Below are 24,779 nucleotides of genomic sequence, written 5' to 3'. Positions count from 1 at the left end.
TATTAATGTGGCATATAATAAAAAATAATCTGATTAATATATTTATTTTAAATATTAAAAAATTATCAAAATAATCTCAATTTTATTATAATTATATTATTATTTATTAAATTTCTTAAGACAAAAATAATTTTATTTTTAATTAATATAATAACTATCATAAAAAATATTTTAAAATAACATATTTAAGACTATATAAGTAAAATAATACATTAATATTTGTTATTACCTCTAATCAAATACAATAATTATTTATATTTACTAATTTTTATCAAATTTTATCAAATATAACAATAATAATAATAATTTATACTCAATAATTTCAAAAATAATTTATTTTCAAAAAAAATTTTTAATTTTAATAATAAAATATTATCTAAAATAAACACACAATTTTATAATAAATGTTGTAAAGTTATAATTGTACCATCACTATTATTTTCAATTATCTGATTATATAATAATATATAATTATTTATTCATATATCATTACTTTAATTAAATATAATAAAATTTTGGTGAGTGTAAATTGCCAGGACTAAACTGGCTGCCGACATGTCATGACAAGTGCCACCGTCTTCCTTATCCCAAATTTGTCTCTGTTGACGCGTCCAAAGCGCTTTCCATCTCTTTATACTATTTACAACCAAAATATGATGCTAGTCCAAAAAGGCACTGATTATAAAGCTGAAAAGAGATGATTCAATTCCTATCTCCTTACAATGATGATTCAAACTTTTGACAATAAACATATAAAGCAAGATAAAAGATGGATGGAGGATCAAGGAATTCCTATAGTCTACAAGTCTAAACTACAATTAAATTATGTATGTCTATTTTAAGTATACAAATAAGTATATATTTCATATGTATCATCATATGATTGGATAATTTTAAATTAATGATAATATAACACTGAATCATGTGATAACACATATAAGTGTATACCTATTTATATATTCAAAATAGATACACATTACTCTATAATCTATCCTAGCTGTTAGCATTTCATTCATGTGCATTTTAAGACTCCAACAGTGGCAGAGAATTAAATTTTGATTTATAAATAATATTAATAACGGAAGAAATAAATCAGATTATGGTATGTTTTAACAATGAGGCTCAATGCTTTCTTGAGGACTGCATCATAGAGGAAGCCGAAATTAACAATGGTGTAGTATAATAGACATGGAATACATACCTCTGGCTTATCTGCTCTGTTAGTATATTTTTACATTTTGTTTTCCATCTTAGTTTTAGTTTCTTTACCTCCAAGAAGAACTGGAATCTTTGGAAAATTGTTATTTGAGGCAGCAACTGCTGTAGTAACAATCTGAGATGTTTTGGCTGTAGTTTGACTGAAGGTTTGCGGAACACCATTGTTGACAGGTGCCTGATGATTTCCCATTTCCGTTCTTCCATTTGGCATGCCATTGCTGGGTGTGTCTTTTTGACTCCCTAAATGAGACCTGCCTAAGGATGAATACTTTGTTTCTGTAAATAGAAAGGCCTTGTTAGTTTCTCAACAAGTGAAGTGTGAAAAACATGAAAGAATACTTAGACCATGAAAATTCCAATCCCAATTATGGTTAACCAACTTCAGTACCCCCACAAACAATTGAGTTTAAAAAATTGACAAGGTGAGGAAAATTGTTCTGGAGATTTTTAAACTAATACTAGGTTTTGATATTATGCATATACATCATAGAAAGGTCTAAAGTTTCTCATGATATGAACATCAACACCAGAATTTGTTTGTAATATATATCAGGCAAGTACCAAAATTTTTTCAGTCACCAAAAATGGTATGATCAATTTAGAAACTTATAGTCAGCCTTTGCAATCACAGGAAAAAATAAAAGAGTAGCAAAATTGAGAGGATAAAAAAAAAGTAGAAAGAGAGAGACAAACTTGCCTTTTATTTCTCCAAAGGTGATGAGCCTATTGAGACAATCCCGAAACTTCATTAGAACAATCCTTTCCTGCTCTGCATAAACCTCTGTTATGCCTTGTCCATGAGACAACTGTGAAGATGTGTTGCAGCCATGTCCAGCTAACCTACTAGGAGAAGAAGCTCCCATGAATATTGTAGCTTGTTCATCACACATCAATGCTAGAGTTCCAGGAGACATTGGCCTTCCTTTTGGCACATCAGCACCATCTGAATTGGATTCTTCCGGGCCAACTTTATCAGCCTGCTTTGTACTTGAACAATCATCAGTCAAAGGTCTCTCAACATCTAAATCTTTCTTGGTTTCTATCCTTTCTTGAGATGATGCAGCAAAGGAAGTGGATGTTTGATCTTCAGCCTGCTTTTCTGTTGCATTTCTTTGGTCTAGAAGAATTCAAAGTTAAAAAAATAAAGAAAGTCCCATAAGCAAAATACTCATAAGGCATCCACAGAAGCAAATGCACATGCAGGAGTATCATGTTGAGTTAATGATCAACATATCGATAAAAGTAGTTATTGGAAAGATTAATTCCTTTAACAAGCCAATGCCCCCCTTCCCCTCCCCTTTTCCACATGCAAGATCTGGGACAAAAGGACCTGCTTAACTGAATGACAATAGCCAAACTCAATAAGAATGGAGCAGAAGTCCTTTATATCTCCAGTTAAATCCTCCAATGTAACATGGAATCATATAAATAGCCACAAAAGTGATGTAAACTGAACTAGTAAAGAACAACCAGATACTCAAAGTAAAATGAGTTTCAATAAACAAATTAACAGAAAATAATTATTTTATGTGTTCGTGTGCAGAGGAGGAATACAAATACTCTCAAAATAAGTCATAATCACTAGACTTTAAAATTCAAAGGATTCTAAAACAAATCAAATATAAGATTACACTGTCAGATATTTTTGTTGCATTAAAGACCTAACTATGTATTAGTCTAATAAAACTGTAACATGGTAACTTCAAAATTTTGCACATGTTACCTGCAAGTGTCTTTGCAGCTTCTTCTGATACAACCACCAAAACTGAGCAAAGTTCCTTCAAATCCTGTGGTTGGATAATGTCTGCTAAGAGAGACCTTGAGCCATAACATAAATGTTAGCTTTAGTAATAAGCATGTTAGAGATATTTTTGTTCAAAAGAACCATGCACATACCTATATGTAAGTTTTGAAGGGCCTGTTGCTGCAGTGCTACCAGAACGAGTGACAGGAACAGAAGATAAGGTTGAGGGCACAGAAGCTCGACCTTGTTTTGCCTAAATGAAAAGAGAAAAAAAATAGAACATGCACCTAATATTACCATTATTAGCTTAGATTTCACTGCCTGAAAACAAGCATGAGGAATATTCAATCTTAAACAACACAAATCGGCATGAAGTGGCAGAGAAGACTTGACTTCCATCCAGAGAATGTTTTTGCAATAGGAGCATTCACTATTTTTCTTTTAAAAAAGTCCAAATAAACTAGTAATATATGCCAATATCAAGCCTACCTGTTGAAAATGTCCAAGCCTCTGTATTGATGGATCCTTGGCTGTCGACCCAAAGAAGAGTTCTTGGCCTTTTCTCTTCTTGGGTACAGGCGGAGATGCATAACCAGATGAACCGATAGCCCCAGTTATGGCAGCATTTGCTGCCTGCTGAATGTAAACCATGTTGTTGGCATGATCTCCATGAAAGAGAGCTTGTCTCTCTTCACTTCCTTCAAAGTTCTTGCAGTCCATGCATTTGCAGTTTTCAGAGCACAGAATGTTAGCCTGGAAGCATTCACAGTACTTTTTAAGGCACCCAGATTTCTTGCAGTGGCATCCCTTGTTGTGCTTTCCCAGTATTAAAACTTCCCCTGTCTCCTCCTACAATCATTTGAATAAGTCCTTAATTTTGTCAACAACAAGAAGAAAACAGTACAATGCTAACAGCAATAATGCACAAAGCTGATTGCAAGCCAACCAAATAAAAGCCATCTGAATATGGAATAAAAACAATGCTCTGGCTAACATTTGCTTAGTAAAATAATATAAATTGTGTGCATAGAAATGCACCATTAACTCCTTTCACAAAGCAAAATTAATTCATTGAAAATTTTCCAATTTGAATCATAGCACAAATAATAAAGAGTTCAGGAAGTTACATAGCCACTAGGACCGTGAAAAAGAAAAAAGTAATGATGCCTAATGAGCATTTAAAGCTTAATCAAAATTACACACACTACAAGGTGATCTCAGCATTTCATAAATGAGATCAATAGACCATATTTCACAGAGAAATACTACTTAAAGTTTGCACACATACTCTGCTATCCCGTGTTCCATGTGGGCTGCTAGCAATTTTTGGCCTGAATGCGTTTGGATTACGCTCTAAAGTTGCATCAACAGCTTCTCGCCTAGCAGCTTCGTTTTCAACATTGTTATGACAATTTACACAGTTGCATCCATCGCAATAAATTCCAGATGCAAAGCACTCACAGTACCTTTTACAGAAAAATATTACCTAAATATCAGTAAGCATAATTGCATTGAATAAGAAGCAACCATTTCTCCATAAACAGCTACTAGACAATTGAGATTGGTAGGAGGGCACAAACATTAAATACACAGACAAGCTAGCTATGATATAATATTATCTTTTTTCCGGTAAGTAATAATGTTCTCGCAAATAGAAAGGACAAAACTGAAGGGACAAACCTAGTACATGGACAATAAAACAAGTGACACAACTCAATGATACATAAAAGGAACATGTCATATGTTTAAAATGCACATTAACACGTGGTTTGAACAACAATTATTTAAATTAAGGAATTGGGGTATCCAACATTGCCTAAGACCAGTGATACAAGTAAATATGCATATTTTGTGTATAATCCCATTGATATAATTATTATAATAATTAAAAAAAATTATAATATTGGATCAAATATCTGCTGACTACCAATGAACATCTTTTATGATATAGATGTAACTCTAATCAATAACTAACTCAGCCTTGGAAGTATTATTATTCTTCAAATGTTCTTAAAAAGCATTACTATTGCATTTCCTAAAAAATTACTTCACAGAACAATACTATGAGGTGAGTTTGGTTGATGATACTCTAAACTGGTAGTATAAAGAAACAACACAAAAATATTCCAAAACTTACAGTCATTTCACCCTAACTGAAGATTTCAAGCTCACCAGATCATCTGATATGAGAAATCCATAATTTGAAGATAAAATGAATGAGTATATTGAATAATGCATATACACAAGACCATAGAAATCCATAATTTGAAGATAAAATGAATGAGTATATTAACTTTGGAATCATGGAAATAAATCATTACCAAATTAGTTAATGTATCTATTCTATCTACATACCTCCAAAGTTTCACATGGCTAACTTCTTGAACAAAAGGAGAAAAAAGGGAAAAAAACACATTCCTTCTTTGATCGTCAAAAGTTCACAATGAAACAGCAACATCAACCAATGTCTCAATACATAAACAGAATTGGACCCTCAAATCAAATGGGAATAATAACAATCCAATACCAATTTCCGTAAAATATATAACGCATTAATGATGCTACTTCATTTAAAGAATGCGCAGATGGGTGAAACACTCACAACTTCAAGCAACGCGAATGTTTACAGTTACACTGTTTCTGCTTCTTTGGAGTACTCTCTTTGACGTCAACATTGGGTCTTGGTCTTGATTTTGGGGATTCTGGCTTCCTGGAGAAAGGAAAAGTATTGTTAAACAAAATTGATGTATGTACTTTGAGCTTATAAACTTTTGCCACAATGTCATATTTGTAAAGTAATTTTGCATTGGAGAATTATTTACATGCAAATTAAAAGCACTGAGAACTTCGGAAAATTTAACTAGCGCCAACCAAAGAGAAAATTAGTTGAGAATCAAAAAGTAAATTCAACAGTAAAAGAATCACTCAAATTAACATTTTATTTCAATATAACCCAAAAAGTTAAAAACTCAAGAATCGAGAGGATAAATTAAGAATTTTGTAATAAATAGTTTAAGTGAAAAATGAACTATGTAACAACTGAATGAGTGCAATCAAACCTAAACTCTCACAACATAACACTAAGAGGAAACATATGGTAAAAATAACCAAAAAGTTGATACTCCAAAAAATCAATTTTCATAAAGAATTCCGAGACTTACACAACCCTCACTGATGGTTGCGTTGTAAGCGTGGACGGTGGCACAGGTGGCGCAACAGTTTGCGGGTGCGGCTGTGTAATCAGCGCCACGGCTTGCGGCTGGGGGTGCTCAGGCAAAACCACATTTCCACCAAAACTGGCGGTGAAATCGAGCTGTCTCGCGAGCCTCTTCGCCGGAAAATCACCGGCGCCGCCTTGCGTGTCCGATTGCACTTTTTTTGGAGGGAATTCACCTGCCTCACCCTCCCCCATTAAATTTCAAGAAACCACTTTTTGCTACCAAAAAAGAAGCAATTTTTTAAAGCTTAATTCAGCAATCACAGTCCAATAATCCCACAAATTTCACAAAATCAACACTAATTAACAAAAATTCAGATCCAAAAACCAATTAGACACCGTTTCAGCATCAAATTGTAAACAGAATATGTAATTGCTCAGCTCAAGATTGACACCGATGATTTTCTCTAAACCAAAGAAAAAAAAAGAGAGTAACTGAATGCGCACAAACGGAGGAAATAGAAAAACCGCAGACAAATGGAATTCGGTGCAGCGATTGTGAAGAGAAGGGGAACTGTGAAAAAAAACAAAGGAAAAGGAAGGAACGAAGAAGAGCAAGAGGGACTTGGTTTTTCTTCTGCCTCTCCTCCCTCTCTTCTGAGATGTTTTGAAATTTCAATTTTTGTGTATATTGAAGGGTGAGATTCGCTTCTTTATTTCATCGGACGGCATATATTGAAATAAAAATATCGGACGGTGGAAATTCATAGGAATGTGTTGTGGTAAGTAGTTGACCGTAAGATTACCAAAGTTATTCGCGTAAGGAGGTGAAATCATGTGTTGTCAAGTTCAGAGATGAAGAATGATCGACCAGTTACATCATGCCATGTAAGAATTTGGGAAATGTAGAAGCACGTGAGTGGAAGAAACATTAGCGTTAAGAGCTTAGCAGATGGTAAAAAAGAGAAAAGAAAAAAAAATTGGCGGTAAGTAGACAGAGAAGTTGCTGACGTGGAGGCGCAACTAGAACTAGGTTAAGGTAAAGTCTGTGGTGTGATGGATTGATGGGAGACTCTGTTGTTAACGCGAGGTCATTAATATAAAAAAATAATTTAATAAATTAGAAAATCCAAGTGAAAATAATAAAAAAATAAATTTGGCTTATTTATAAAGGTACGTAATAAGAAGATTTTATCACGTAAATGAAGGTTTGAGGTAAGTCAACTTATAATATGTTATTATGATAAAAGCGAAGACTCGAATGAGTGATGAAGGCGCAGCCTCTACAGTTGTGTAGGCAGATTTTCAAGGCAACAACTATAGCTACCACCTATTTGGTCAATAATGGAAAGAAAATCTTGATAGATATTGAATTGTTAAGGGTCTAACAAAATTATCATGGGAACTTGGAATGGAATTTAAAGCACTAGAATCCTAAGCTGTCCTCTGGGTTCTAATATCTTTTCCTATCCATGCTAATACGCATTTCTGATTCCGTCACGCCGGACGCCTCTTCCATCATTTCTACCCCGTTCCATGTACATATCTTGATGATAGCCTTTTGGTGGAGGTGCACCTCTAATGGGAGATCTGCTCCTCTCTCGCATATCTTGCCCCCATCGCCCACGGTGTGGAGGAACTAGTGCAGCCGGAGGGGGAGAGGGTGCCCGTCTATCATAGCCTTTCCTTTCATTGAAGTTGTCCCTTCCACGGTCTCTATGGCTCCAATCCATAGGTGGCATTGGCTTGTTCCTTCCTCGGTAACCATAATCTGGTAAATCAAGCCGATCCCTCCGCATGTGATCAGAAAACCTGCCTTCATGCCGTGAAGGTGGTGGTCCACCAGCTCCAAACTCTCTAGGGCCATGGCCACTCATGCCCCACCCACGAGGAGGCGACCTAAAGCCATTCATGGGTCTGTCAGAGGAAATATCCATAGGAGGACCAGAAAATCGCCTAGAAGGAGGAGCCAGTGGTGGTGGTGGTGGAGGGCCTGAGTAACCCCTTCTAGGACTTCCAACAGGTGCATAGCGAAATCTCTTGCAATTGTTACAGTACTCTCGCCTAGCAAAGTTCAGGTTGCCACATCTGAGACATGGAAAACATAAAGAGAATATGAAGAAACCAAGATTGGATGCTTAGAACTTCACCAATAACAGTATTCACTGATTGAGTTTGGTGAAACAAAAACCAATTTTAGCACTAGGTCAAATTTCCTGTTGGGAGAAAAAATGGCATAAGATGGCCTACTGTCACTCATGAATCACCAAAAAAAGTAGAGATTTCTAACTCTGTTTTGATCATAATGGTATGAGAAAACTGTCTCTCCGAACAGAACGGAAGAAAAACTTGGTTAATAAAAAAATCCAAACAAAAATGTGATGTGTAAACTTACGAAGGATCAGGGCAGGTCCAGTCTCCTTCCCGTGGTCGCACATTTGGATTATTCCGATTCATACCTTCACCTCTTAAAGGCCCAGGACCAAGTGCAGGTCCACCAAAATCTCTGCCAAAAGACCTGCCGCCACCCCTTCCTTGAGCATAAGGTGGTGAAGGGTCTCTATATCTACCATGATCCCTTCCACTGCCAAATTTGTGACTGTGTGGCATACCCCTGGAATGATCAAAATTAGAGCTATATCGATGATCGACATCCCTACGCCGTACAGGGGAAACAGAACCTACACGAGTTCTATATCCTGGAAGAAAAGAGCGGTAAAATCTACAGATAAGCAAACCCAAACTGAACAGAGGAAATTAATGGATGCAATAATGTATTTATGATGCCTGAAGATCAGCTATCCATGAAGATCACACAATGTTTGCAAGGGCTGCAACCATCACTCAGACCATCTTCTCTATCAACAGTACAAAAACTCAAAATGATATTATGGCCATGAAAACAAGTGAAAAGGTTCACTTGGTAACTGCCCTTGTTACTTGTAACCACTAAATAATTGTTGGATAGGTAAGTCAAATGATGGTTACTTGTACTCACCACATATGACAACCACTCAGTCCTTATAAAACAAAAACAAGCCCAGTGTTCCTACACTCAAGAGCCAAATCCATCTATCTTGTAATCCATTATCAGCTTAATAATACGTGTCTAACCTAACATATTAGATTTATTAACCCCAAGGCCCAAACCCAGAATGTGGAGCAACCAAATTTAGTACAAGACAAGATAGTACTGATGAAGATAATTTTGTCCACAACCAACAACAGTTATAAGCCTAAAAATAACAACCAACAGAGAAACCAGAACCCCAGTACAAGCTTAATCCAAAACCTGCAGTTGAAACATCTTCAATAGAGAGCAGCGAAACCAAAAGGATGAACCATAGATGTAATCAGCCACCAAACACAGCATTATGTCAAAAATCTACCAGCAACCAAACCATTCACTTGTTTTCGGAAACATCCCAGCATGTGGTTATAAACCAAACACCAAAAAAATAAAAATCAGAAGCAACATAGATTAAACAATTCCAATCCAAATCCAAGGGACCATTGCTCAAAACATGCATAATAAGAAGCCAGAGGAGGACTGTCTGATGCCTCATTATTGTCTGCCACTAACAATACCCTCTATAACATAACATAAACTTGAAAGGACTAATTACCAAAAGAAACTGATCACCCAATAGTTTCAAGAGACCTGCAGCAACTCTGTGTATCAATTCACCAGCTGAGATACAGAAAACTATAAAACAACTTACCGCAAAATAAAAGAAATTCCTAAGCCCGCAAAAATAGATTTACACAATACTTAGCGCACAGATATCCAACTTAAACCAATTTAACCATTAATGGATAAAAGAAAAGAGAATGTAAGAAGCCCAATCAAACCATTAAATATCATAAAGAGAATCCCAAACCACAAATCTGCATGACGGCAGCTAAAGATTTTTTATTACCATCATGAAGTCTTAGATATTTCCATAAACTAAAGAACTGATGACATCTGAAGACCAGCAACTAGTATCAAATCGAATTAAAATGTCAGCTTCGCAAAGACATAGCCAGTAGCAACCCCAGTGTATTTTTCATCATATCTCTGTGGACCCAACACACTATTGCCCAGATTAGGACTTAATATGACCATCACAACTGTGTTAATTAATATTAGGTATTCTGACACTTCCAGGAACCATGTCATGTGATCATCTCATCTCAACAGTAAAACTTAAGGGAAAATCCCCCACAAAGTGAATCTTTCCAAATTGAAACCTCCACACCAATTGAAACCGAGGACACAGTCATTATTCCCACAGTATTCAAAACCAATCCACATTAAAAAGGCTTAGTCATGACCTGAACAAGCACTTTATTTTTTGTGATGCAGCATTCAAGATTCACAGAGAATGCACAACATCCAGTGATGGAATGCCCCAAAATAAATTACCCAAAACAAATAATCAGTTTCACCCCCACATCATGATCCAGGATCGCACTCACACCATGATGCCTTCCTCAAGACCCAAGTTCTTGCAGGCAACATTCAAAGCTGTAACACATAATAGAAAATTTATTCACAGTCTGACACTCCATAACTGGTAGTAGATCCACATGCTCGGTATGCAGCACAAGACATAAAAAAGCAGGAAACTAGCACAAAAAACATAGGAAAATACAATACTGAGTCATGCTTCCAAACTCACTTGATATATTCGAGAAACTTGAGAAAATATCATGCTGCAGAGAAGAATGGTAATCAGAATATGTGTCCAAGCACATATAAAATAGAGCACTGAAATACTACCACTTCAAAATTCCAACATAATTAGTGATAAAGGAAACTATTCAACGAGAAAGGCAGTTAAGATCTACTAAGATGTATGCTCACAACCAAAAAACTTTGTTCTATGAAAAAGAAGTTTGGTTTAAGCAAAACTTAGAAGAAGGAAGAAGTCGTACTCCTCCAGAAGATTATAATGAGCTATAACCTGAACTCACCTAAATTATTGTTGCTTTAAAATCCTAACTTGAACTGCTTAATAGCTATTATAAAAAAATGAGAATGAATTCACAACGCATGAATCAAATAGTGGAACAAAATCAGCCGAATCCGATCATTCACAATTTAGTTGCGTGTGATTATACTTGGCTAAACGAAAAGGTATAAATCTACAATTTACAAAACATAATAACATACACAGAAGAACCAGATCTAGGATTTCAAAACGCATCATTTTTCCCCATCAGGATGAAAACAAGGAAATTCACCATTGCGAAATTCGGATCCTCAAAAGAGAAAGATACTCAAAAAATGCAACAAAATAAAAACAAATGAAAAAACAAAAACAAGGAGCAACACGAACCGGGCTCATCAGAGTACCGATCGGAGCGATAAGCTGGAGGTGGATCACGGCGAACTTCGCCAGGCTCGTATTCGCGGCGACCGCCACCGTCACCGCCCCCATCGCCCACGGAGGGACGTACAACTAGGCTACTGAGTAGCGGTTGATGATGCGGAGTCGTTTGGTCCTTGTCTCTTGAACTCATCTATTGGTTTTGTTTCTTTTAAGTGTCTGTGAATCCGATGAACGCGTGTCTGTTGCCGAGAAGAGATATATCAATGGTAAGGTGCGGGGTAGATTAAAAAAACCCTAGAGTAATGGGACATTTTTTACGGGTCAATTTACAGGAAAGGGCAACTTATTACCGAATTTTTACAAGGCCGGCCACCGCACCACTACAGTGCTTGACAGGGTAATATTTTATTATAAAATTAATTAAAAGATATTAAAATATATTTTTGAAAGATTAATAAATAATAAATTAATCTTATGATTGCTTAAAATAATAAAACTTATGTAAAATTATTTGTTTTATGTATGTTTTAAATTTTTTTTCTTTGATAATAATATATTAATAAACATAAGAAATCGAACATGGTGATAGCATGTGTTGATGACAAAAACACAATAATCAAAACAAGTTCTAACTTTGTAATCAGAGGTAAATATGAATCAAATTGAGTTTAAATATCATTTAATTCAAATAAAAAATAACTCCGTTCAAATTCATCAAATCAATATTAAAGATGGTTTAAGTTCGATTCAAATAAAAATAGTTCGATCTGAATTTATTATTCAAATTCATAATTCAGATTTATTACTTATTGATTAAACGATCTCATTCAATAATTATTTAATATAATTCAAATCAAATTATAAGTAAAATTTGAACATAATTGAATTATTTATTTAGCTCATAGTTAAACCGAATAGAACTTTTTATAGTTCAAGTTTAGTTTGATTTTAAAATGAGTCAAACATTTAAATTTAAATTTCATTTATATTCAAAATAAATAAATTCAAATCGAACTAAACTAAGTTAGTCTAATCCTATTTGTATCCCCGTTTGTTTAATTTTACCTCTCCCATTTGGTCCTTCATTTCCTTCCACAACATTCTGATTTCACCTTTTTGTACCCCCAAAATCTTGGTGGAAATAAATGCAACTCATAATCTAAATCCCACTTAAAAATCTCGGGTGAACCAATTGGACTAAAAAATCTAAAAAGTTCAAATTCTTTTAATCTCTTTCCACAATTTCTAATTTGAACCAAAATTCCCCTAGAGATGTGATTGACTTTTTGTTGTAGTGAATGAGAGAAAGAGTGAGAGTGAGAGTGTGTTGTTTAGGACAAATATGAAATGATATAAGACAAATAATTGTCTTTATGATTTCTTAATCTTGTTTAATTAAGAGATAATTAATGTCAATATTAAATACCTATAAAGGTTTACAAATGGACTTTTAAAATTTAGAAGGAGTGCAAAAGTCTTTCATAAATATGGGTGGGAAAAAGTGATGGGCCCAAAAAGACAACAAAATCTAAACTGTGGGACGGCGTTATGTTACCATTAAATAGAAATTGCCACCTCTTTCACTCAAGCGAAAAGACAATTCGGCCAGTGACAAGCCAACAAATCCGGGTTTTCTAGATCTCGCCAGCTGTCAAAAGAACCACTAATCACACCGGCTTATATTATTAAAATGACTGAATCACCCCTAATGCTGCAACTCGACCCTGAGCTTTGCTAAATTTTAATTATGATACGGCTGTTAGATTTTTAATTTAACTTTATTTATTGTTTATTTAATGCATTAATTTTTGCAGTTGGGAGAGGGTGCTCAAAACCAAATATACAAGTGCTCTAATTAATTTAAATTAATTTAGGATAATTTATAATCTGAAATCAAAATTAATGTAAAAATTAATCAATTTTTGATAACACAATAAATTTTCAATAAACTAAAATAATTTTTTATTAACGGATTTTAAATTAAATTTTAAAATTTTTATTTATTTTTTAATATTCAAACCAAGATTTTAAATAAATTATTTTTAAGAACAATGCGTAATTTTGGGTATATAAATAGTTTCACATATTACATATTTGACTGTTACGTAGGTGTATTTATTTATGGACACCTTGGAGAAAAAGAAAATGCCTCAAATTATTAGGAAAATTCTTAACCTACACATTAAGCTCACGTTAGAATATTGTTATCCTCTCCAGTTCTCTTCTCCATATTAAGTGGTTTAGACGTCATTTCGTGATCTCTTGTTTTTCTCAGCAGCAGGCTCGCTAGAAAATTCCTCAACCTATATTGTTTCAGGTTTTTCTGAACTTTTTGGATAATCGAAACGTAATCAAGGTGATTTAATTTAGATTACTTCATATTTAATTTTTTTTTAATGTTTGGTCTGGCGAAATCATTACGCGTGATTGATTTTTGCTTAAAATATTATTAGTGCTTCATTTCGATTGAGAATTTACGTTGTTTTGGTAGAATTGGGAGTTTGTGGGACTGTGATCCGGTACGAAAGGTAGTAAGTTCAGTTGTGCTCTAGATTTATTTTGGTTTGGAGAATCTCTGTTTTTTTTTTTTTCCTTTAAGGTGTTTGGTTGCTGTAGAAATCTGAATTTTACGTTATTATTTCGTCTTTTTTTACAGTTTTGAAATTAATTCATATAATAGGTGCACCATAATAGAGTTAATAAGTTTGTGATTGCTTAGTCGTTACCATCTGCGTGGCAGCGTAGGTAATCAATTGATGAATGTTAATAAAAATTGGCCAACAACTTTTAAGGCTCTTACTCTCTTTTAAGGTGGTAAAAATATGCCACTGTACTGTCCAAATGATTCCTGAGAAGTTGAGTGGCAAGAAATAAGTATAGATCATAAAGGCATTATATGATGTTTCTATTTTGTGTTAAGACTTGTTTCAGGCTTCCAGCAAATAAATGGTAATTGAATTTAAACTCGTTGTTTTCTTAAAACAGAGAATTACTCTCTGATGCTAACATGATTTTTTTTTTTTTAAAAGTAAAAAAAAAAAATATTAAATTTGATCATTTATAATATTTTTGGTTTGGCTGCCTGATCTGAAATATGGTTAAACATCAGCAATTAAACTCATTTTTTACAACTGGAAATGCTAAGTTGATGTAACCTTTGTAACAAATGCTAATTGTTTATGAATGTGATGTGGCAGTGAAGTCGCAGAACTCTCCATATACACTGAGTTGAAGTGAAAGCTGGCTGCAGCTTGGCATGTGGGGGCGACAGCGTGAATCATACTCAATGTATAAGAGAATGCCATCAAAAGATAATCCAAACGTTGTAGATGTAGAAGACAACTCAGGTAACTCTGTCCATTGACCGTTTAAAGTTGTCTTTCATTAAATGTTATTGACAAACAAATACCAACGAAGATTATGTTGCCTGATGCACTAGCACAACATTTTCCTACGCCACCCTGGTTTAATATCCCTGGCCCAGTGATCAAGTTCAGATGCATCAGTCATGGACTTCTTCTGTCTAATTGTATAATTTTTGCGATATGTTCTATTGATCAGGGGAGATGAAAGAAAAAACCCATAATTTCAAAGTGAAAATTGTTTAAAGAAATGTAATGTGTTGTCTTATCATAATATCATAAATAAGTAGAGATTGTTTGAGTAAATAGTCCTATATATCATTTTAGTCGCATGAATATAACAAGCATTTTGAGATGATGATGGGGCTTATTTTTATATTTCCTTAGCTCATTTACTGGACAACTTTGATCTGGAAACTACAAATCCTCCATGGAGGCTATCTTTCCCCTACGTACTAGTGGCAACCATATCTTCATTCTTATTTGGCTATCATCTTGGGTTTGTTGCTATCTTTAACTTAGTCCTTTTGTGTTTTCTCTTATTTTCGTCTTCTTAGTATTTCTATTGGAAGTTTATGGATCAACATATTGTTGTTTATTATTTCCATTTTGTTTTAATAAACAGAGTAGTTAATGAACCACTAGAAAGCATCTCTCATGATCTTGGTTTCAGTGGGAATACCTTAGCAGAAGGTGAGAGTTCTGGATTTCTTGGTTTTGCTTCACACCCAGCTGCCCCCCCTCTTTTTTTTCTCGGTTGGGGATTGTTAATATATGGTGATATATTTAATGGCTATTAATTTTATATCGTGTTGTGCCAAATGTAGGTTTGGTAGTAAGTACTTGTCTGGCTGGTGCGCTTATTGGATCCTTATTTAGTGGTTGGATTGCTGATGAATTTGGCCGTCGAAGGGCTTTTCAGCTGTGTGCGTTGCCTATGATCATTGGTGCTTCAGTGAGGTGATACTTTTGCACTCTAAAGCAACAGCTTGAAGTGAATTGGCTTCTTGCTCTGTACTTCATTTTTTTTTACCTTTTAAATCTGTTCTAATCAGAGCTTCATTTCTGTATGTGTTTATATATCTTTAAAATAATGGAATTTGATTTCCTTTTTTTTTTTTTACTGTAAAAAATAGCAAAACTGGACTTAAATCGTGTTTTGTTCTTTTTAACCAGATTATAGTTCTAGTTTTGGTTTGATATTCAATGCTTAGAGGCCACAGGTGATTTGTCTACTCTATGTTGAAGTTATTATATGGCCTCTGTCTTATCACATAACACATTTATATTTCTCTTGCATGTAATTTATTTCAGTAAAAGGATAAAAGTTTATTATCATTTGACTCACAATCACGCCTTCCTTTTCTTTCTATTATTAAATTCTTATATTGTGTGGATATCCACCTGAAAGTTAAGATTTGTATTTTCAGTGCGACAACTAGCACTCTTTTGGGTATGCTTCTTGGAAGATTCTTGGTTGGAACTGGAATGGGTATTGGGCCCCCTGTGGCATCTCTTTATGTAACAGAGGTATATTATTTCTATATCATTTGTAATTTGATTATGCACATCTTTCTTGATCACGAACACAGGAATTAGTTCTCTTGTTTCAAATCTGCCTCTTCTACTCAAACAGGTTTCTCCTTCTTATGTGAGGGGCACTTATGGAGCATTCATCCAGATTGCTACATGTCTTGGACTTATGGGAGCTCTGTTTATTGGAATCCCTGTCAATGAGATATCCGGCTGGTAAGAAATGTGCACTGTAGCACTCAGCATCCGTTGTATAAATATAGTCTTCCTGACACATTTTCTTTTTCTGAGTATTTGATTAGGTGGCGCATTTGTTTTTGGGTAGCTACAATTCCTGCCGGAATACTTGCCCTTGCCATTGTCTTTTGTCCAGAGAGTCCACATTGGCTGTATAAGGTTTGCTGTGATATGAAAAGTTTTTCTTTTACAACATAATCCTCTTCATGTTCCTAATGCTGTTAGAATGCTATTGTTAGTCATAATATATTATGTGAAAAAGAAAAAAAAAACTGATCGATTGGATGTAGCATGAACAAAATGAGTTAATTGGTATCACTAAAATAAACTTCATTTTCTGCTGTTATCTCCCTCATGACTTCATTTTTGTGCTTTTTTTTGTAACACTGTGAGCTTAGATTCTGGTGGCAAATGATTGTTGATGACACCATTGATGTTTAGTACAAATATACTATTTTTGCTGTAGCCCTGTTACAGTATCTTTATTTCCTTTTTGGGCTTCACCATAACAAGAAAGCTTGTTCTGAATTTGCCAAGTATTCCTGCTTCCTATAGCAAAAGATTATTCCACCAAATGACTTAAGCTTCAATCTTTGCTTATGTTAAAATGCAAATGCTAACACTTTCGCATTGGTGTAATTAGCAAGGAAGAAGTGCTGAAGCTGAAATTGAATTTGAGAGGCTTTTAGGTGGAGCACATGTCAAATATTCAATGGCAGAGTTGTCCAAGTTGGACAGAGGGGATGACACAGAAACTGTGAAGCTTGAAGAATTGCTTCATGGCCGCCAATTTAGAGGTAGATATGAACTTTTGGTATACGCTTATGAGTGCCTGAATGCTTCTATCCTCTCTTATTGAGCTTCTACAGTTGCAGTTTTCACATCACCATTACTTTCTCTTCTTCTTTCCTTTTTTTTTCCTTTAGGCTTTGTTATTCACATGTTCCTTTTGCAGTTGTTTTTATTGGATCAACCCTATTTGCTTTACAACAGCTATCTGGTATAAATGCTATATTTTATTTCTCTTCATCTGTATTTAAAAGTGCGGGAGTATCGTCCAAACTTGCAAATGTCTTCATTGGCATAGCAAATCTATCAGGTATGGATTTTTTCTTTAATAGCTTCTTTGCATACTTGTTTTGTTGCAGTTTCAATTGATGCGCGATATCATTTCTCTTCAGGATCTGTTGTTGCAATGATTTTGATGGATAAACTGGGAAGGAAAGTGCTCCTTCAGTGGAGTTTCTTTGGCATGGTAAAATGTGATTTCATTTCATTTCTTTGTTCACAGGAAGCCATTGCATTTATGCTTAAAACTATGATTAAGATGACACAGCTGATGTAACATTCATTACAGAATCTGGATACTGGATCTGTTTAGGCACATAAATGCATTTTCATTTACTCTGGGAAGAATTTACATGCTTTCATGGTGCATTTTGAATGTGCTTTCTACTGACGGAAGAGGATCTCTGTAGTGGTTTATAGTATTTATGCAACCATGTGTGAGATAAGAGGAAGATAGTTTAATCTTCCAGAAGTAACAATCTTCCTTGTTATATTCATTAATGCACCATGGTGGATACTGTTGTGCATGGCTCAGCTGATATATCTTTCCTCATTTTCATGTGAATGAGTATGTGGAGTCTAGTATTTAATAATTGTCATACATGATGCATTTTATCTACGCAGGCAGCATCAATGGCTCTTCAAGTCTTTGCTTCAAGTTCTTACATGCAACAGACTGGAGCTTTATACCTTTCTGTTGGTGGCATGCTTCTGTGAGTACTATATTATTAAGTGAAACTTTGATACGTACTTCATGTGCTCATACATGCATCTAATAAGCATATTAAATGCAGAACTGTATCATGTTGTTTTCATTTCTAGCTGGTACTTTCTGTTTGTAGGAATGCCCTTGGATTCTTAACTTTTATCTTGAGAGTAGCCTACAAGATTGCTGCAATTGGAACCTGTAGATTAAATTTCTTTGAGATGCTGAATATGTGAAATATTTCAGTTGTTATGGTTTTCTGGTCAACTCAGCATAAATGATGGAATAAATTTTGAACAATGCTATGTATACAGTGTACCCACTTTTGAATACATAAGATGTGTCATCATGTGATTGAGTGTTACTTTACTAAATGATACACATCAAGTGTGTACCAATTTATGTACTTAAAATAGGTACGCATAGTTTTATTGATAAATTTTTAGTAATTAATCAGCCACACCTGATTTCATTTGGCATCTTGCATGTGTTAGATGGTTACATGATTGATTCAAGATATAGCCATGGCAGATGGAAATTGATAAAATATTATGGAATCTGGATATTTATGGACTAAAGTGTGAACTTTTGTAGGTTTGTCTTAACATTTGCCCTGGGAGCTGGTCCAGTTCCAGGTCTTCTCCTTCCAGAAATCTTCCCCAGTCGAATTAGGGCCAAGGCAATGGCAGTTTGTATGTCAGTGCACTGGGTAATATTCTGTCATATTTCCTTTTTTTTTTTTTGGCATTTTTATTTGTATGTTGCTTCGTAGAATGTGAGTACAAGTTAGAACCTGTGTTTGGGTAGTTCTGGCTATTAATAAATTCAAATGAAGTGAAGAGGTTTGATTAGTTCATTTCACATTTTGATTATTTTAGGTGATAAATTTCTTTGTGGGCTTGCTATTCTTGCGACTACTGGAGCAACTTGGGGCACAGCTCTTGTACTCAATGTTTGCAACCTTTTGCTTGATGGCTGTGGTGTTTGTGAAAAGAAATGTTGTGGAAACTAAAGGAAAGTCACTCCAAGAAATCGAGATATCGCTTCTTCCACAGGAATAGTAAAGGCCTTCTATCCACCTTAAAGGTAGCAAACTCTTGTTAAAAAGTTGAGCAATTTCTTCTCGTTTGATGGTAGCTAAACATATGCCAGAAGACATGAAGTTTAAGAAATGGGTATGTGAGATAAATATGCAGTCTCAAATATGTAACCCCTGGTGTATGAAAAGTTTGGGGTTTTATATCATGTTCATGCTTTAAGATTTGTGTATTTGAGGTGGATTCATTTTAATGGACGGCTATATATGTTAGTTAATTTTTATAATTGCTATTCAAAACCTAGATCAGACAAAATTATGTACTTGAATTGAAACTTTATATAGAGAATATAATAGATGTGCAAGTAGAATGAATATTTAGTTTTTAGCGCTTTAATCTAATTATTGTTTGAATTGGTTTTTGAGTGCATTTAGGATATGATACATTTTGTATTTGTCTTAATTGGTAATGTACAATTAGTAAATTTTATAAAGTATTGAATCTATCTCTCTTTTATCGTCAGTCTAATATGATATTCACCATATATAGGGATCCCTAATTCCCTTTTCAGTCCCGTTGCAGCGAAACTTGGAGGTGAGATAAGGACGAGGACGGGGTTGACCATTCTTCCCTTTCAACTTATAAAATCTGATAAGTAGGGCTGGATTCGAGCCGAGTTAACTCGAGCTCGGGTTCGGCTCGGCTCGGCTCGGTTCGAGCCCGAAACGAGCCAGGCTCTGCTCGGCTCGATCGAGCTCGAGCTGCCTCGGCTTGGCAGGGCAGATTTTTCTAAAAATTTTTAAAAAATTTTTTTATACAAAATGACGTTGTTTTGATCTATATATATACACAAAACGATGTCGTTTTAATATGAAAAATGAGTCGAGCAGAGCCAAAAACGAGTCGAATTCGAGCCGAGCCGAGTTCAGCCCGAGCTGGCTGCGAGCCGAGTTCGGCTCGGTTCGGCTCGAATCCAGCCCTACTGATAAGCCTTGTCATAAGATATGAACAAGACTGGATTTAAGATGAGTTTACACATAAACTAATTTAAACTTGATTCTAATTTATAATATTAGTTTGAGTTTGTTCAAATTAATCGGAGATGTCATAGAGAATTGTTGGTGATGTATTTTTGGCCACTTCTCCAACTCTAGCTTACAAGTCTTTATCAAATCTTCATCAGGCTGAGGTTACCATTGAGAATGAAGAATTAGTTTCATGCAAGATCATAGATTCATTGTCTTTTTCACCTTTGCCCACCTTTGATTATGAGTGCAATGTTATTACTTACATCCAAAACTCTCAAGATTTAACAGTTCTTAAAGACTTAAGAAGTCCTCTTTTGAAGCCCAAATAAAGTTGCAATCATCTATCACTCCATTTTGAAGCCCAAAAAGGTTCTCAAAGCCTAACCGAAAGAGTTGAACAAAAATAGATGAAAGAAAAACTTTGGTGGAGATAAGAGTCCACCTTTTATGAAAATAATAGTGACATTTTGTTTTACTGTATTTATTTAAAGTATGATATGACTTATTTTGTGTGGTTTAGAGTGAATTAAGCGCTAGCTTATTATTTTTATTAAAAATTTATTTAAACTTATATTTTTGCCTATATAAAGTGACTCTCTTTGTAAAAAAAAGCTTTTTGCTTTTTGAATGAAAACTTGAAAAAAGCTTTATTGATTTTTTTTTTTTCTCATTTCCATTTTTCAATCATTTTTTGTGGAAGATTGGTGATGGGAAAACCCAAGATTGGTGGAACTTTCCTTTATACCTTGGTTATTTTTCTTGTTACCCTTAAAATTCAAAGTGTGAAGACTTGAATGTGTGTTGTATGCATCAGATACTGTTTACAGTGTGTGATTTTGCCATTTCCAGTTTTTACCAACAAACTTGAAGCTAGTTTTGAATATTTTATTGATTGAGTTATAGTTGACATTATATACCGTTAGAAAACTCTTTGAATGTTTTTTCCAATGATATATAATTTGTATGATTTCGAGGTTATTTGATTGGTTAAAATGGAAGACAAATTGTTGTTATGTCAAATAAATAGTAACTTTCAGAATTGAGTTTGTGTATTATTATATTATCTTGATAAATATACACCAGTTAGCTAGATATATTTTATTGTCAATTAAATAAATAATATTATCAGTAAGATAAATATCGTTGAAAAATTTTCGAGCTGTGTGAACTCAACCGAAAGGTAGGATCTAACCTTAAATACGAGTGTGCATAATGGGTTGAAAAATTAAGACCTTTCTCTAACCATATCACGGTTAATTATTCGATTTTCCATTGGACATACTAGTTATTTCAAGGACATGTATTTTATAATAATAGCTTTCATAGATAATGATCAGGCTTAATAAAAACAGATATCTTCAGGTTAAAGTTCATTTTTTCACTTATATCACTGTATTAAAAAAGTTCCAGACTGACACGTAAAATGTCCCAGTAATTGACAACTACGGTCACTTGCTCACAATCACAAACTATCATTACAGTTTTGTTTGTATGGATAATTTTTGTTCTTATGAATGCCTGTTTACAACTTTGGAGCATAATGCATTGCACAATAATACTTTGCCATCAACACTTCCCAGATGCTATAATCTTAGCTCAGCCCTGCCAATCCTTTGCTTTACCTCAAAATCATAGTAGCACTTCTCATAAAACATGTGAAACAGCATATTATCAGAATCCTCCGGTTTTACAATGAAAAAGCATGTTGTGCACAACAAGTTTTACTTTAGTGTAAGGCAAATACAAGGTCCTACTGGTATAAGACACAATTTCATGTGAATAATTTATGGCTTTCAAATGGTTACTCAATCAAATAGACAGATAGTTTAACAATCCGAAGTACCTAAACACCTGCCTTGCTCAAAAGAATCGAATTGAGAAACCAGCATTGGTGGTTGTAACATTGAAGGGGCCTAATTCATCGAAGTCAGATTCTGAACCCATATCATCGTACCATCCTCCAGGAGAATCCTCATCTTGGTCACCCTTTGTCAAAGGAACCCGCAACTCACATGTTGGAATTGGAAGAGGCTCTTCGTTGAAATACTTATCATGTAACAGTTCTGCAGCGGAAGCTCTTCTAGCTGGTTCATAACAAACAAGTTTTTTAACAAGAGAGATTTCATCTGTAGTGCGGTTGGGCAGGCAGGACTCCAAACCGCTAGGATTTTCCACCTTACAAAATGAAATTGTTTTGTAATCAGGAAGTTTAACACAATCCGGCCAGATATCTTCGGTTAAGTTGCCCAATACACTAATAATTCTGCTAAGCTGATCGATATCAGAGGTCCCAGGAAAAAGAGGCTGCAGAGTAAAAAGCTCAGCAAATATGCAACCTAATGACCATAGATCAACCTCTAATCCATAGGCTGTGGATCCATAGAGCAGTTCAGGTGACCTAAACCAGCGAGTTCCAACACAAGATGTGAAAGCACCATGTTCATCATTCCCAGCCTCCTCTGCTTCAAAAGAATTATAGCTCTTGAAAGGATCATCTTCTCTGTCACTTGTAGTACACGTAGCAAAACAAGATGTATTTCCATCATGAACATTGGTTTCCTTATCAGCCTCATCCACAGAATGTTTCGCTTTGACCTCATCGAACTCCCTAAAATAGTCTTCCTTACTCATTCCCTCTGGCTCTTGATTACCATATCCTTCTTGGGATGCATTTTCACGACCAGCTAGGGGACCTTGACAAATATTTTCCTGATCTGCAGCATCCAATTCATACAGTGGAGGATCGTTGTCAGCAGTGACCAATTCATTCTCCAGGAGTATCCTTGCCTGGAAACAGAAGAAAACGGAAGAGTTCAATCCTAAGGAAAAAAAAAAAAGCAAGTACAACAATCTGCTGCAGTTACTGATAAACTTGCAAATGCCACCAACCATTGACAGTTCTCCAATAAATATTGAAAATTCACTCACTCCTAACTATTGACAGTAGAAAGCAAGCTCTCCAAGCATAGTTATTAAGTTAACCATAAAATTATGTACACACATTCACAACTGAATACACAGATGATACGTCATCTTAGGATGAAATAATTTCAAATTAAGGATAAAATAACACTTGATGACATATTTTTTATACACCCAATTGTATACTCAAAAATGTATGCACATAGTATTGTTGTTTTGCAGACAATAGATAGTTGATAATTTAAACACAAATTTGTGTAGAAAGGTCAGGTTCTTCTCATTAAGAAGTTAAATTGATTCTCAACTTACCCTCTTTTTCCATTATATCTGCACAATCAAAATTAGACCAATCCAACCATTAGTTTCAACTAAGAGATCAATGGTACCAATTACCAAAATCATCTTAATGCATTGATGCTATCAATTTAACTAAATCAAACTTCTTCTTTTTTTTTTTTTTTTGCAATGGGCGAAAATAATATTTAAAAAAAATTGATCGAACTTAAAAAATCAAATAAAACAACAAGCAACTGCTAATGGATCATTTGAACTTCCGGAATGCACTTCTTTTTCCAATTTGTTGCAGTCTTAAAGAGAACAATGTGCAAATCATTTAACACAATGAACATAGAAGAGTTAGAATCCTTCGTTGATAGCTTCATCCATTCAACAATCACAAGATTCAAAGCAAAAACATGGCTCAAAAATAAAAAATTTTTAAAAAGTACCTGCCCAAAATCAGCCAACTTGAGCACCCCATCATCTCCAACCAACAGGTTCCCAGGTTTCAAATCCCTATGCACGATCATATTCCTATGACACGTGTCAACTCCACACAAAATCTGAATCATCCATCTCTTAATCTCTCCGACGCTGAGTCCATTCTCTCTCTTAGCGTCCGCAATGACGGAGGCCAAATCCGACCTTAAGAACTCCAAGACCAACACGGCGTCCTCGTCCTCTCGCCAAAAGTACTCATGCAAAACCACCACGTTTGGGGAACCCTGGAGGATCTGTAAAGCCTCGATTTCACGAAACGCTGATTGGTAGTCGTGCACCTCCTTGAGAGCGACGATGAGGTTGTCGGATAATCGACGGCCCTTGTAGACGTCAGAGTAAGCACCGGCTCCAACGCGCTCCAGAATTTGGTATTTGGCTATGATTTCAGGCCGGGTGTGGATGCTCCAACTCTTGGGCAATGGGTTATCCATGTAGGGATTTTCTGGTACGTTAGCTAGTAGCTGTTCGCTATTGTGGTGTTAGTCCCGGGGGGTCGATGTTGTTTTTTTATCAAATAAAAACACCTCTGTAAATAAAGAAAAGAAAATTAATTTTAGTCAAACACTAATTGGATTACAGGGTCTTTAGCTCCAAGAACTCAAATCTTAAACTTAAAGGAATATATATATATATATATATATATATATATATATATATATTAAAGAGTTG

The 24,779-nt window shown here is 34.9% G+C and overlaps 4 protein-coding genes across 6 annotated transcripts; 1 reads left to right on the top strand and 3 right to left on the bottom strand.

The window, feature by feature from the left end:
* Positions 1–1,038: 1,038 nt before the first annotated feature.
* LOC123194046 (protein tesmin/TSO1-like CXC 5) lies at positions 1,039–7,310 on the bottom strand. Its single transcript, XM_044607166.1, has 8 exons — positions 6,124–7,310; positions 5,565–5,672; positions 4,251–4,428; positions 3,452–3,811; positions 3,115–3,215; positions 2,942–3,036; positions 1,916–2,335; positions 1,039–1,494 (listed from the first exon to the last, which is right to left on the bottom strand). The coding sequence occupies exons 1-8, from the start codon at positions 6,372–6,374 to the stop codon at positions 1,232–1,234; spliced, it is 1,776 nt and encodes a 591-aa protein (XP_044463101.1). The 5' UTR covers positions 6,375–7,310; the 3' UTR covers positions 1,039–1,231.
* A 154-nt stretch (positions 7,311–7,464) lies between these two features.
* LOC123194047 (RNA-binding protein EWS-like) lies at positions 7,465–11,712 on the bottom strand. Of its 2 annotated transcripts, XM_044607168.1 has the most exons (4): positions 11,444–11,691; positions 10,784–10,817; positions 8,515–8,818; positions 7,465–8,207 (listed from the first exon to the last, which is right to left on the bottom strand). In XM_044607168.1, exons 1-4 carry the CDS (start codon positions 11,543–11,545, stop codon positions 7,595–7,597), a joined length of 1,053 nt encoding a protein of 350 aa, XP_044463103.1. In that variant the 5' UTR covers positions 11,546–11,691; the 3' UTR covers positions 7,465–7,594. The 2 variants fall into 2 exon arrangements, with proteins under 2 accessions (XP_044463103.1, XP_044463102.1); XM_044607167.1 differs by lacking the exon at positions 10,784–10,817 and having other exon boundaries at positions 11,444–11,712.
* A 1,885-nt stretch (positions 11,713–13,597) lies between these two features.
* LOC123195328 (probable plastidic glucose transporter 2) lies at positions 13,598–19,754 on the top strand. 2 transcript variants are annotated; one of them, XM_044609020.1, is made up of 15 exons: positions 13,598–13,793; positions 13,929–13,965; positions 14,635–14,784; positions 15,187–15,298; positions 15,425–15,492; positions 15,627–15,759; positions 16,230–16,329; positions 16,436–16,548; positions 16,635–16,728; positions 17,213–17,366; positions 17,525–17,668; positions 17,751–17,824; positions 18,262–18,350; positions 18,938–19,052; positions 19,222–19,754. In XM_044609020.1, exons 3-15 carry the CDS (start codon positions 14,694–14,696, stop codon positions 19,402–19,404), a joined length of 1,470 nt encoding a protein of 489 aa, XP_044464955.1. In that variant the 5' UTR covers positions 13,598–13,793; positions 13,929–13,965; positions 14,635–14,693; the 3' UTR covers positions 19,405–19,754. The 2 variants fall into 2 exon arrangements, with proteins under 2 accessions (XP_044464955.1, XP_044464954.1); XM_044609019.1 differs by lacking the exon at positions 13,929–13,965 and having other exon boundaries at positions 13,599–13,793.
* Positions 19,755–22,025: 2,271 nt separating this feature from the next.
* LOC123195329 (cyclin-dependent kinase F-1) lies at positions 22,026–24,680 on the bottom strand. The gene is made up of 2 exons (XM_044609021.1): positions 24,059–24,680; positions 22,026–23,195 (listed from the first exon to the last, which is right to left on the bottom strand). The coding sequence occupies exons 1-2, from the start codon at positions 24,539–24,541 to the stop codon at positions 22,269–22,271; spliced, it is 1,410 nt and encodes a 469-aa protein (XP_044464956.1). The 5' UTR covers positions 24,542–24,680; the 3' UTR covers positions 22,026–22,268.
* Positions 24,681–24,779: the final 99 nt, after the last annotated feature.

This window comes from Mangifera indica, chromosome 13 (genome assembly GCF_011075055.1).
Source record: "Mangifera indica cultivar Alphonso chromosome 13, CATAS_Mindica_2.1, whole genome shotgun sequence".
In the NCBI taxonomy this organism is placed as follows: Eukaryota; Viridiplantae; Streptophyta; class Magnoliopsida; order Sapindales; family Anacardiaceae; genus Mangifera; species Mangifera indica.
This window is presented reverse-complemented; position numbering and strand designations above follow the sequence as displayed.

What these genes read in the sequence shown, in the direction of transcription:
- LOC123194047 (XM_044607167.1), bottom strand. Translation starts at nt 11,627, where the DNA reads ATGAGTTCAAGAGACAAGGACCAAACGACTCCGCATCATCAACCGCTA. An exon ending in TCGGTACTCTGATGAGCCCG is followed by an intron (nt 8,819 to 11,443) that starts GTTCGTGTTGCT and finishes CTTTTCTTCCAG; the next exon opens with GATATAGAACTCGTGTAGGT. An exon ending in TGGACCTGCCCTGATCCTTC is followed by an intron (nt 8,208 to 8,514) that starts GTAAGTTTACAC and finishes TCCATGTCTCAG; the next exon opens with ATGTGGCAACCTGAACTTTG.
- LOC123195328 (XM_044609020.1), top strand. Translation starts at nt 14,694, where the DNA reads ATGTGGGGGCGACAGCGTGAATCATACTCAATGTATAAGAGAATGCCA. An exon ending in TTATTTGGCTATCATCTTGG is followed by an intron (nt 15,299 to 15,424) that starts GTTTGTTGCTAT and finishes TTTAATAAACAG; the next exon opens with AGTAGTTAATGAACCACTAG. An exon ending in TGGGAATACCTTAGCAGAAG is followed by an intron (nt 15,493 to 15,626) that starts GTGAGAGTTCTG and finishes TGCCAAATGTAG; the next exon opens with GTTTGGTAGTAAGTACTTGT.
- LOC123194046 (XM_044607166.1), bottom strand. Translation starts at nt 6,374, where the DNA reads ATGGGGGAGGGTGAGGCAGGTGAATTCCCTCCAAAAAAAGTGCAATCG. An exon ending in CCTTCAAAACTTACATATAG is followed by an intron (nt 3,037 to 3,114) that starts GTATGTGCATGG and finishes TTATGGCTCAAG; the next exon opens with GTCTCTCTTAGCAGACATTA. An exon ending in CACCTTTGGAGAAATAAAAG is followed by an intron (nt 1,495 to 1,915) that starts GCAAGTTTGTCT and finishes TTCTATTTACAG; the next exon opens with AAACAAAGTATTCATCCTTA.
- LOC123195329 (XM_044609021.1), bottom strand. Translation starts at nt 24,541, where the DNA reads ATGGATAACCCATTGCCCAAGAGTTGGAGCATCCACACCCGGCCTGAA. An exon ending in AGTTGGCTGATTTTGGGCAG is followed by an intron (nt 23,196 to 24,058) that starts GTACTTTTTAAA and finishes TTCTGTTTCCAG; the next exon opens with GCAAGGATACTCCTGGAGAA.